Source organism: Nesoenas mayeri, assembly GCF_963082525.1.
Source record: "Nesoenas mayeri genome assembly, chromosome: 2".
Lineage (NCBI taxonomy): Eukaryota > Metazoa > Chordata > Aves > Columbiformes > Columbidae > Nesoenas > Nesoenas mayeri.
The window spans coordinates 54,529,841-54,542,844 of NC_137543.1; the positions used below are offsets into that span (position 1 = coordinate 54,529,841).

The window sequence follows — 13,004 nt, forward strand, 5'->3', positions numbered from 1 at the left end:
AGTTAAGGTGCTGTTCACCGTAAGTCAGGGCATTGGCAACTATCCTTTAATTTCCAGATGCTGTTGAAAGACTTGAGTGTGAAATCAATTTAAGTTTCCAGAAATGCAGGAATAATTATAAATATGTTACCTAATAATATGATTACAAACTACAATACTGATCTAGTCAAGATGAAGACTATGTCTGCTCACTGAGTTGCTTTTTTTTCTATTTTTTTCTCATCCTTCATTTCTTAAGAAAATTGGCTAAAAAGCGGAAAGAGACATTGAGTAGTACACGGCAGGAAATGACAGTGATGGTGAATTCAATGGATAAAAGCTACACCGAGCAAGGCACCAACTGTGATGAAGCTTTCTCTTTCATGGACACGCACAATCTAAATGGGAGATGTAAGTTTTTCAGTTTCTTTTATTTTCTTTTTTTTTTTTGGAAGTTCGAAGAAAGGTGTAAATGGTTTTTAAAATATTCCTCATTACTTAGTCATGGAAAATCCATGGGACCCAGAGTTTCCCACTGTGCAGCACATTACAGTGTTTATTCGAATAAGCAAGACAGTCAGATATCAAGAATAGACTTCTTTAAAAATAATAAGGATAATTGAGCTTTTTTCTGTCCATCCTTTTCTTCTGCAAAAGAGCAAAGACATTACTGAAACAGCTGTAGTTTTACCTTTTTCCAATCTCTATTATGTTAAAAATTTTATATCCCTTATGCTTTCCCAGGTCCTTCAAATGCTCCTCCCGCTCATTTTTTTTTCTGGTAGGCAAAATTTATTTTTGAATGTCATAACTTAATGGTGATCTGATTGTCTTATTATTTCCAGTTCTAGATGATGCTCTTTCTGTTGCTTGTACAAAGGAAGAACTCAGTGGAATTATCTGTTCTGCAGTTTGATAAGAGATTCTCTTATATCCTTGATCTTCTTGGATCTACCCTGAAAATAATTAAAACTTGGGATATAAAATTTCCTGTATTAGAATTTTAGTCAAGGACTCACTCCTGTCTGGGAGCTAGCACTAAGCAAAGACCAGGAAAAACGGTAGTTTTTTATAACTGCTAAAAAGAAAGAAAATAGAATGTTCAAAAAACATTCTTGTTTTTTGTAGTTCTTAAGCAACCTCATTTTTTTCTTGTATACCAGTGTTTTCTAACATCTTCAGAATTTGTGAAAGATTGAATTTTGTTTTAAGTACTAACAGTATGCGAGGCCCAACTCCCACTCGCTAATAATATGCTTAAGAACTTATCTTTGATGAGCTCAATTGTACAAACACTCTGTGAGGTTTATACAGTGAGACTTCTCTCAGCAGCATTAGGCTCAGAATTTGCAATGTTAATTTGCATTTGAGTTTCTTCTGGAATTGCTTTGAAATAAATCTTCCAAAATCTGACTTGCCTTTCTGGTGAGAATATACCATTGCAGTTTATGAGATTGCTTATTTCTCTGAAGAGATCAAGAGGTTTGACTTCATTTTCTGCCACCATGCTATAGTTTTCCAGTGGCGTTACTGAATGGTCACAACAACTAAAGAAACTGCAGTGAGTTCCTGGGATTAAATCCTCTTTATGTGAACCACCTTAAACCAATTTGAAATAGTTGGCATAGCAAGTATTTTGTAACACTTGACATCTCGAACCTCTAATTAGACTTGCCATAAGAAATGTGGTCACTAGAAGAAGCAGTCTGATAGTCTTCAGGAATAATCCTTGTGTAAGGCCTTGTATTCAAGAGATTTAGAACATTTCTGTTTCCTATGAAAGTTTGTTATCCTTGCTACTTTCTGTGTCTAGCCAGTTTTATCAGTTGCAGCAGCCCCAACTTCAAATAATCTCTGCATCCGTACCCAAAAGGAGTAGCACTCTGTTTTTTACATCCAGTGATTCAGGAGACATAATCAAAGGAAGTAGTCTCAGATATATTCATTTATAGGATAAGTGGTAACTGTCAGCATTATTTAAGCCAGTTTTCAGATAGTTCCATCATAACAAGAGCTGGCAACTGTGTGACCTAGAAGATCAACCTAAACAAAGATGGATGAAAGCCAGCAGGAGAAATCTCACTCCTTCCCATCCAGTAGACCCCATCTTCCTTAATGCTACTTTTGTTTCACAAATTCCTATCAGTCTGCCTATAGGTATCCGGAATGTGCTTACGTTCACTGATGCGACTGAATGTGAGCTGTGTAGACAAGCAACTAAGACTGAATTTGCAATGAGCTTTGCTTAACAGCTCTTTGGCTGAACATCCTGTGAAACGTCTTTAACTCCTACCTGTTGAATGTATCTGTGCTTACAATGGTAATTCACATGATCTTTGTCTACCGGGGCACTAACCGAACTTCATTTGTTGCATTGGGCTTTGCCATAGGTTTTACAAATAGTTAAATGATCAAATACCAATGTGAGCATTGGTCTGTGTATCACTCCCTGAAAACCATTGTTAAACGGAGACTATTATTCAGGGTATAATAGTATCTGTGTGCACATTATCCACCTGTCTGAACAAATCAAAATAAAAGAGAGGAATAAATGAACTATAGGAGCATATTTATGAAATGAACTATAGGAGCAGTATTATAAAGTAAACATACTAATGATCGAAGCTTCTGTCAAAAACACACGTTAGCATTGTGATGTCTTTATTCAAGCATCAGTATTCAGTCTAATCTTGTGATTTCAGATGTATATTTGTCATCACCAATCAAAATGCTTTCTCTGATGATTTTACTTTTTAGAGAATGGATCAAATTCAATGAGCTATTTTACTCACTAGACACACCTGGTTTTCTTTAGGTCCTGATTCCAGTGCAACAAACACAACACGACAGACTCCAAGTGAATCACACTGTATCACTCAGCCTAAATAGCCACCTTTCACTTCGCTGTCTCTAACCGGCTTTGTTTCTCTTTGCAGCTGTATCTTCACCATCTTCATTTACAATGAAAACTAACACATTGAGCACAACAGTGCCTAATTCTTATTACCCAGGTAACTGATTTTTTCTTGGTTTCCACCCTGTATAGACCTCTTCCTAATAAAAGCATATATAATTATATTATTATATTTCTTGCCATAGAAATTTAATACATATATAAGCAACACACTGGTTGCTTACAGTAGCTTTCTCAAAGAAAACTCGGGAACATTTATCAATCATTTACTGTTCTCTCTCTTTTTACCTTTTCTGCATTGACCTGCTTATGATGTATGACAGATCCATTTGTGCCAACTGCAATTTTAGGTGAGAACATTTCCCTTTATCAAAGTTTATTGCTAAAGTAATTTAGAAAGTCACAGTTCTCAGAGTACAAACAATAGTATGCAAAAAGCTGGAGTTTAATGCTCAGGGGAGGGGTGGAAGGCTTGGCTACATTGAGAATGCTAAGGACAGTTATCAGGCTTGATTACTACTGGCATAGTGCAAGTCAGGGGAGAAAAGAGAGAAATAATTTTAACAAGTGGATTTGTGAGGAAATGTTTATGCATGTATTTGGAGTGACACAAAAGAATTTGATTATCGCAGCAATTGAAATAGTTTCCCTCATTTTTTTTCCATTTTATCTCAGAGCTGGATATGTCACTTTTAAAAAGTAACATTTTTTCCTAATTAGACTATTCATGATACAGAAGATCAGACAAAATACAGTTTTGGCCATCCACCAGCTATCATTTCTTCTCACAATACCGCTCAGTTTCTGACATGCCTGTCAAAGTGAAGTTTTAGAGGAGATATGGTATTTTGAACAGCAAAATGATAACATGACACTTAGAGTATATAGTTGATTATGCATCAGGTGTCACAGAAAGGAAATAAAACAGTAAAACTGTAGGTTAAAAACATACAGTTAAAGTTGAAAGCATTTCCAGTGGGTATTTAGGGAAACCTGCTATTGTCTGATGTCAAAAAGAGAGAGGTTTCTGCACAGTGATAGAACAATAAGCATGAGGCCCTATTGCATTTTCACTGCTTAAGTAACTCTAACCGCTTTGTGGCTTGTACCCATTTACACCTCCTTCCCATACTAACTTTTAACTAAGCAGAGATTTATTTTTTAATAGGAAGTCAATATATAACAGCACACAGTAGCAAGAATTCAAACACCAATTTTAAGCTCATATATTTACTCTTTTTACACTGATTGATATTTTTACAAGTATTTTTCTTCTCTTTTTTTCTTCAAATCGCTGTAAAAAATATAAGATCCCTTAACTGATTCCTGCCCTTAAGCTGTGAGTTAAGCAGGCTTAAATAAAAGTAAAGTGAAGCATATAAGAAGCAGAATTTTAGGAAGGTGATCTTGAAAATTTGTTATTGCAAAAGAATATTTAGCACAGTGCATTTCAGTGTGATAACCTGGAGAAGGAACTTGTGCGTTTTTATACATTATGTAAATCTGGAAGAAGGTAGCAGTAGTGACTGTAACAATGTAATAATCTGCATGCAAATGAAATTTGCAGTGCCTTTTAACTGCCTGAGATGTTAGATTTTTTGGTGTGCTTTAGCATTCATTCAACACATCATCCAGTAGATGTTCTTTCTGACCTTGTGGGTGGGCAAGGAGAAAAGTACTATTATCAGGAGAAAAACTTTGAGATTTCCTGTGTGGATTATTAAGTTTTAGTTAACGGGTTTTCTGATTTGTCTTCTTTTTTTTTTTTTTTGGTGATCCTTCGCTATACGGTAACGATGGTAAAATTATTTGTTAGCTTTCTTTTTCCACAAGAAATAATCTATAAGTAAGTAATTCAGATACCAGACACACACTGGGGAAAAAAATTCTTTGCTTTTACTAAGTCTGTAAAATCTTGAATTAGTTAGATATGTATTTTATGGTCTACTACAACAACCTGCACTTACTCATCTCAGAAAATCTTCCCATTATTTCACTGTGGAAAATGAATATTTTTGTAACCTTACATGTTAAATAATTAGTGCCCTTTTATGAGTGGTGTTGCATTCACATCAGGTCTCTCTCCCAAAATGTGTTTATGACTATCTGTATAGGACTAGTGTTTTATCTGAGGTAAATCAAATTAGCTATGCTTGAGTCAGTAGAAAAATATAGCCATTAACAAAAAAAAAAATCTGGGTTTTAATTGCAACTAATACCTGCTCTTGCTGTCTTCCTATCTCCAAAGAAGTTGTATTAGACTGCAGGGTTAAGCCTGTAGTTAGAACTAAAGGAACATTTCACTGTGACCTGCTGGGAAGGGCAGAGATCTGGTGAGTGGTTGAGTTTAGTTTTCAAAATCTGCTAGAAAGACCACAACACACCATTTCCAAATTTATGTACAGAAAGAACTTTGAACTATTAATGGAATTTAAGAACATTGTAGCTAATTGGATTTAAAAAAAAAAAAACAAAACCACAGAAAAAACCCCAAACAACTGATAATTAGTAGTAAACTCTTTAAATGATGCAAAAGGCAACAATCTGACTTCTCAGTTTCAGATACGAGGAAATTCTCTTACATTTGAGGGAAAACTTTCATGCTTCACCTAGTAGCCTAAGTGAAAGCCCAAGATTAAAAAACAACACTTTACATAAGAGCGACTAAACTTATAGTTGCCGACCATGTGTATAGGTCATGTTTGTCTAGTATCAGCGATGTGCGTATTTCTGAAATTGGAGAAGGAAAGGAGTCTCGGCTCAGAAAAGATATTGTGCTGGGTTTCCACATACCTTCCATGCTCTGAGCTCATATAACTAGTAAATAAATTGAAAAATATAAGTGTTTTACAGCTGTATGGGAAAGAGTAAGGGGAGAGTAGAATAACTGCAGCTGTGGGAGTATGTAAGGTGGACAGACTCCACACTGCATCTGGAGGAGCAAAACCTTTGAAAAACGGTGGACTGTTATGCCTGAAATGCTCATGCCACAGTGCTGAAAGGCAAAGCAAAACTATTAATATATGTGGTTCCTAAAGTGCCATATAAACAAGGGATTGAAAGTACTTTATTTAAAACAACTTAAAAGATCACTCCCAAAGAGACAAAAATAGTACTAATACAGCTATAAGAGATAAAAAAATGGAGAGAGTAAAATTAGTCTAAAACAAAGGAGCTCACAAGAAAGAGATTCATAAGGACTGAGTTGATGCTTTCATGGCACAAGACACTGATATCTGATAACTTTGCCTTCATCTTAATTACTAACAGGCTGTGTTACAAGGAATGCTGCAGTTTGCAGAAAAATAAATAAATAAATAAATAAATAAATAATTTTTTTCTAACCTAATTCTAAAATTGAAATAAGCCACCCAAAAAATCATGATCAACTTCCTACACTTTTTCTGTCTTTTGTGTCTTAGCCACCTTGTAGTTTTCAGGTGCCATTTCAACAGCAACATACTGTACCTACACTTGTATACCACGCTTCATGCCATGCATCCCAAGGTGCTTTGCGGTACAATTTTATCACACATTAGACAAAAGTTGTCAAATTTCATGACTAAGAGATTAATCCCTTTCCTCTACACGTTAGCAAACTGACAGGAAATGTAGTGAAATGCCCATACTCATACCCATGCATTTTTCCCTGATATTTTTGGTTTAGGCTGAAATGTACAGTTCATATTGACTGTATGCGTACTGAGGACCAGACTTCATGTGTCTTAGTATCAGCATGAACTGAGACAACCTAAAGTCATCCTTGAAATTTGAATCATTGAACTTTATGGCCTTAACATCAATTTTCAGTGGTATAAGGAAGACCAGAATCTCACCTTTAATGAGGTGTGGTAATATTTTTGGTGTGTACATGAGAATCTGGGACCTTTTCATCCAGGGTATTGGTGGCACTTTCTGCTATAATAATCTAGTTATGAATGTGGAAATATTATTTTAATGCTTCCCTTTCATGCAACATATTTTACAAAGTAATATTTTTTAATAAATGTAGTATTTTTATAAACCACTTGCTATGTTTAGTGTGCAGCCAGTGAAGAACAGTTTGAATAAGTCAAAGCACCAAATTTACAATTTCAGTTAAAAATCAAAGACTCTGTGAGATATGCAAAATCATTATTTGGGTAAACAGAAAAAAGATTTATGATGATACTTGAACCTTAGAATTTGGGTTGTTTCTTTTTTTTCTCTTGTCAAGTCTGAACAAATTTTTTAAATTCCATCTACACAGGAAGAAAGTCATGTTGCTTCCTTAGGTAGTGTAGACTTTCACATCTGTCTGTTCACTAAGTTTTGATCTCAGTTGCATCTGTGTGTAGTGACTCACAGTAAGATACCTTGGTTTCAGTAAATTTAGTTTATACTGTGAAATTGAGATCAAAATCTGAGTCACTTAGGAAATCACTCTATAAAGACTACATTACAAACATAAAATTACCTGTAATCTTTAATGTAGTACTGTTTCTTATGCCCTGTTTCCTTTTTCTTCTCCTCTTTTTTTTTCTCCTGATATGTATCTTCTTAAAAGTGCCAATCAATGGTAAGTTGCCCATTTGCCCCATGGAGGAGATGTGGATGGTTGGGAGAGTATGTGTCTCATAAAATTTTTTACCAGCCCACTGGGTTCTCCTGTTTGTTGACTTGCATGTCAGTTGTCAGACATATAACATTCCATGCCTGATGTGATGGCTCATGATATACTGTGGTCCTAAAGCATGTTCAGCAGCCAGTCAAGACATTTTTCCTGATCAAATGATCCTTTGCATTTGTCCTCTCATAGTTTGTCTCCAAATGTTGTATCAGATCTACATTTCCATTGCAGTCCTAGCTTGATGAAACCATAAGCCATTTTGTGCATCTTTTTATTTTGCTCACTCCAAACATTTGCTCTAAATTTGCACTGTAAAATACAGCACTTCAGTAATCTAAGAAGAATACAAGTCCAATTTCATTACATGGGACTTGTTGAAGTTTCAGAATGAAACTTCTATGCAGTTTAGAACCAAATGCCTAATTTAAAACCTGTTTGTTATCAGCTAGTGATATTTAAAACAATATTAGAGTTCGGACTGCTCTGCAATGCTTCCATTGTAGAACCATGGACTTTGCCTCATCCCAATCAGTCGTGCAATTTTCCTGTGTAAACTACTCCATGGGTTTACTGTTCTTCTGGTGTAGCCTTCACAGACAGAATCAATACTGATGGCGTCAGATTTCTGCCATTCCTCTAGAAATCTGTGTAATGTATATTTCTACTAATAAGTGAAAATGAGCCGATAAGTGATGAGATACTCTTTTTCTAGATGAAACCCATACAATGGTCAGTGACACAAGCAGCCTGGTCCAATCCCACACCTATAAGAAGCGAGATCCAGTGGATGTGCCCTACCAGACCGGACAGCTTCATCCAGCCATCCGTGTAGCTGACTTGCTACAGCACATCACCCAAATGAAATGTGCAGAAGGCTATGGATTCAAAGAGGAGTATGAAGTAAGTGTCCGGACTCATGATCTGCTGGTTATGTCTTCTGCGCTGTTGGCTTTATCTGTACCACAGAACAGGAAAAATAATACTCAACCAAGTAAGCCAGCTGCTGTGCGAGGAGGCTGCCCAGAGAAGTGGTGGAGTCACCATCCCTGGAGGTGTTTACAAGGCATTTAGATGAGGTTCTCAGGGACATAGTTTAGTGCTAGAGTTAGGTTAGGTTATGGTTAGACTCGATGATCCTGAGGGTCTCTTCCAACCAAAATGATTCTATGATTATATGATTCTATGAATGGAAAGGATCATCTCTACAGTGGGCATATTTTCTGATTGTAACCAGCCAGGGTGAGGAGTGAGACATAAAAACCTTTCTTTGAAATCTCTGCCGAATTCTAATTGCATTAAAAAAAAAGTCCGCTAGTGTTCTCCCAGAACTTGTGATATTTTTATTTTACTGTTGAAGAATATAGCTTTTTTCAAAAGCTCTACATCACAGACTGTCTAATCACAGTTGCCCAGTAACACAATATTAGCTTGGAAATCAAGTTCTACAAGCAGTTTTTCTTGGAATAAAAGCATTCCTCAAGGAGAAGAAGTGCGCAAATCTTCAGAGAGGCCCATAGGGCTATAAAATTTACTCTGTGGTGCCTGAACTGTTTCCCACTAGCTGGAGGCTACCTCTAATCCTCATTATTTTTCATATGAATTTATAGTCTGTATTTTTTCCTTTTTTCAATTCAACTGCTGTTTCTTCATTTCATACTAGAGCGACCTGTTCCTCTCTGATGTCATCTTAGTTTTAAATGTCATGACCACAACATCCTAGCAAATGCTATAAGAACACAGCACATTGCACTGCAGATCCTGTCTTCCTTGTGTGATGAGTTAGTTTGCTAAGTGAAAAAAGCAAAATGTGAACAGAACTTGCACTCATGCCCAAAATTAAGAGCAATATTGTGCCTGGCTTCAAAAGTTTAGTTTTGCTGAAGAGTCTCAAAATGCACCGCTCCTCATCCAAGTCACGTATTTGAATGAACAGAGACTTAGCAACCTGGGTTCCTTTTCTAATGTGAGGGTGGATTTGAGACCGTTTAAAATCAGCTAGGTCAAATATGTTAATTGTTAGGGCATAAAAATGAAAACCCTTTGCCTTTTAGCTCAGATTTTAAGGAGTTTATTCTTGTGAATCATTCTCACACACAGAAATACTCTAATATGAGTTGATAAGATGCCTACTGTGAATTGAGTTTCCCGCAAGATCACAGTTCAGTAGGTTTGAACCCAAAAAATGAGTAGCATAAATACATTACTTCGCAGAGAAAAAATACATAAGATTGATTGGCAGACTTGCACTATAAATTGTCAAAATTGTCATAGGAGTGTATGAGAATTTGTGACATAATCTTATACCATGAGATGCATGGCATAAGAACTCGTAGGGTCTGATCTGTAAGGAGATCTGAAGCTGCCACAACTGAAATACTCTGTTAACTCTTAATACAATATTTGGACTATAATCCAAGATGATGTGATTATTTAAAAAAAAAAAAATGTTCGCTTCCATGTTGTCTGGGAAGCAAATAATGATCACACCCAGCCCACCCCTCCATTACGAACAGCAAGCTAAACCTCACAGAGACTGTGTCTGCCTCTGTATGTGGTAGCATCCATCGAGGAAGCTGCCCAGTTAAAGAATCTGTTCAAATTTCACTGCATCTCCAACCCAGTACACAGTCCTGAATTTTCTTTCTTCCGAAACTAGAATGTGAGAAATCAGAGGAACAGGTGTAAATGAGTCTTACTGTGATGCAACTCTGACATAGCCAGTGAGAAGCAGAATGATACAGATTCAGTTTTAAGTCTGTCTTCTCAAAGTAGAACCCAGGAAAAAATAAAATATGCTTTTCCATTCTTTTATCTGACAGAGAGAGAGGAGGACAACCAGTAGAAGTCATTTAAATTACTTCCACCTTGTAGGGCAAGCAACAATTTCTCTTTTGGGCATGCACAAGTGTGCACTGCCCTAGAGGCTCAGTATACCATGCTTAAGTTTTAAAGGTTGTAACTAATGTATTCACTGTTGCAGGTCCTTTAGTATGACAAAAATAATTACTAGTACATTGCTGAGTTTTTACAAGTGTGCGTACTCCTTTTATTTTACAAGAGATGGTGGTTTTTTTGAAGTTTGCGCTTTGTCGTGCCAACTCCGTGTTATAACAATTGCTTAACTATGTAATTGTTTAAACTGCTATTTGTAGTATTAGATTTTCAAAGCCCATGCTTCGGGCCACTTCCAAAGTCACTGATGACATTTTTTCCCCTAAAATGTAGAAAACAATTCATTCCCAGAAGGAACTAATCACTTGTCAACTTTCATTTGTGTAGCTGACTTAAACGAGTTTGTTCCTGTGAGTTTTTTTATGCCACTGTTATTTAAAAATGATAGAATTGAAAATTCTTGTCTTTGGAAAAGATTTGCTCATCAGCCAAAACCTTTTATACCAGAAAAAGCCTAGAGGAAAGTTACAATTAATTTATTAAAAAAAAAGAAGACTGTAAAATGGAAATTATAATGCAACCAATGACATGGCTTTTTAACTACAGAGGATCAAATGATGCTGCTGAGAAACAGTTTCCAGGAAAATCACTTAATTTTGAGCTTACCAAGCTGATGAATGGCATCCCATTACAGCCAGTAGGTGTAGTCGTGACAAATACCAGTAGATGCAATACATTAGGGTGCAGTTTATTAGTAGTCACAGCAAAGGGGGACTTAAAATACTGCAGCTGCATCTGAAAGAGTCCTCTTTATGTATGGAAATTGTGTGTAATCAGAAGGAACCATAACTAGCCATGTCTTGGAGGATTTTTTTCCATTGGGCTACCGCAGTATTGCTACTTTCCCTCCATATGCAATGAAAAACTGTCCAATGTATTTTAGTACTGCTAAGACTGCGAATCTCTTTGTTTATGCTCCTGTCAGATTGATACTGTCCTCTTTACAAGGTTGAACTAGACAGCGAAAGAATTTTTTCCTTATAAATTATCAGAAGGATAACTGTCCAAATGAAAAGGAAGAAGTATTTTGGCAGGGGATTTGTTTTGAATGAAGTCTCATGGATGATTTTTGCTCTAACAAGACAGCAGGATTATATAGGCTCACCAGGGAAAAAGTTTGATTCAGGAGAAATTCACACAGGATTCACTCTGAAAATAAATCTGTTGAACTGAACAGAAAGAAAAGTAGCACATTACCTGTTAGCTGCACTTCAGAGGAGTGCAAGGATACTGATCACTTACTGTTGTGCATGGTTTTAAGTGCCTTAAAGGAAAAAATAATTAGGGCCACTGTTCTTAGTAATTAGGACTATAGTTCACAATCTGAGCACACCCATGTAGCTGTACGTCCTCTTGGCTTCATGCATGAATTTTTGGAGTAACATAACTGACACAAAGGATAAAGGTTGAAAAATTGACTTTAAGCAGTGGCAAGCTGGTACTTAGTCACTCACTGCTGAACTCTGCATTAGGATTACCCACTTGAAATACTGAGTATCTTTCACTCACAATATACAGGGGCCTGGGAGAACACTGTCCTTTGTGGGATTCTGCCCTTTTGTTCTCCTTCTGTGAGGAGCTGAGATACTTTGGCTCTCATCACTGAAAAGGCTTTGGTTGGGTATCAGCAAGGACTGGCCGGGTCTCTGTGGAACCTGATCTAGTTGAAGATGTCCCTGCTCATTGCAGAAGGTTGGACTAGATGACCTTTGAAGGTCCCTTCCAACTCAAACTCTTCTATGATTCTGTGACACATCCCATAACCTGGCTCTGTTCCTGTGATAGCATGTGCAAAGGCTCCTGTTCCCTACAGCAGGATCAGGTCCTGGCTCCTGGATGTAGTGGTGCAGCTTCTGATTTTGTCGCTCACTGTGCCTGTAGAACAAGAGCAAATTCAGACATGTTCTTAGCAGCACATGGGTAACAGGCTTACTGCCCATTTTCCCATGTGTGCCTCAGGCATGGAAGCAAGGTGGGTACGTGTCTGTAAGGTGTGGACTCAGATGCAGACCTTCATTTGTGGCCTAGCAGAGTGTGAATGATTGGAAGGGATTGCACAGAAATCCTTAAACTCAGGGAAAATTCCACACTGCTAGTCTTCAGTGGATCTTTTAAAATCCTTTCTATCCCCTGCTAGATGCTCAAGAAAGGAGAGATTTTGGCTTGTTGTCAGCAATGTTAGACTGACAGGATAACATTGCCTGATTTCACGTGCACCCCTATACTAACTGTGGGTTATTTAAACTGCTCCCCAACTCTATAGCATGAGAGATTTTACTGATCATAAAGGAGGTTCATTGCTTATCTCCTTTGTGCATTACAGAAACAAAATAAATGAAAAAGAGGGGTGAAAGTGGTCTCTAGAATTCATTGCATTCTCCTTACACCTGTGACTTTTTGTTTTTAGATGCTCTAGTTACATTGTATCCTTTCACAATGACATGTATATGTCAAAAGGCCATAAAGACATAGATGCAAAGAAAAGACTTCATCTCCTTCTTAAACAGACTGGGCTGCTGGAGGCCAGCATAGCTTGGCGTAGCTAGGGCA

General features: G+C 37.0%; 1 protein-coding gene across 1 annotated transcript in view; it reads left to right on the plus strand.

Annotated features, from left to right (window-relative positions):
* Positions 1-13,004, plus strand: part of PTPRM (protein tyrosine phosphatase receptor type M) — a gene marked incomplete at both ends in the record, with an annotated part of 469,357 nt that overhangs the window by 369,994 nt on the left and 86,359 nt on the right. Inside the window, 4 exons of the mRNA XM_080338550.1 lie at positions 239-390; positions 2,916-2,990; positions 3,217-3,243; positions 8,215-8,402. Of these exons, the coding sequence (XP_080194676.1) occupies positions 239-390; positions 2,916-2,990; positions 3,217-3,243; positions 8,215-8,402 (442 nt within the window). The remainder of the gene's footprint in view (positions 1-238; positions 391-2,915; positions 2,991-3,216; positions 3,244-8,214; positions 8,403-13,004) is intronic.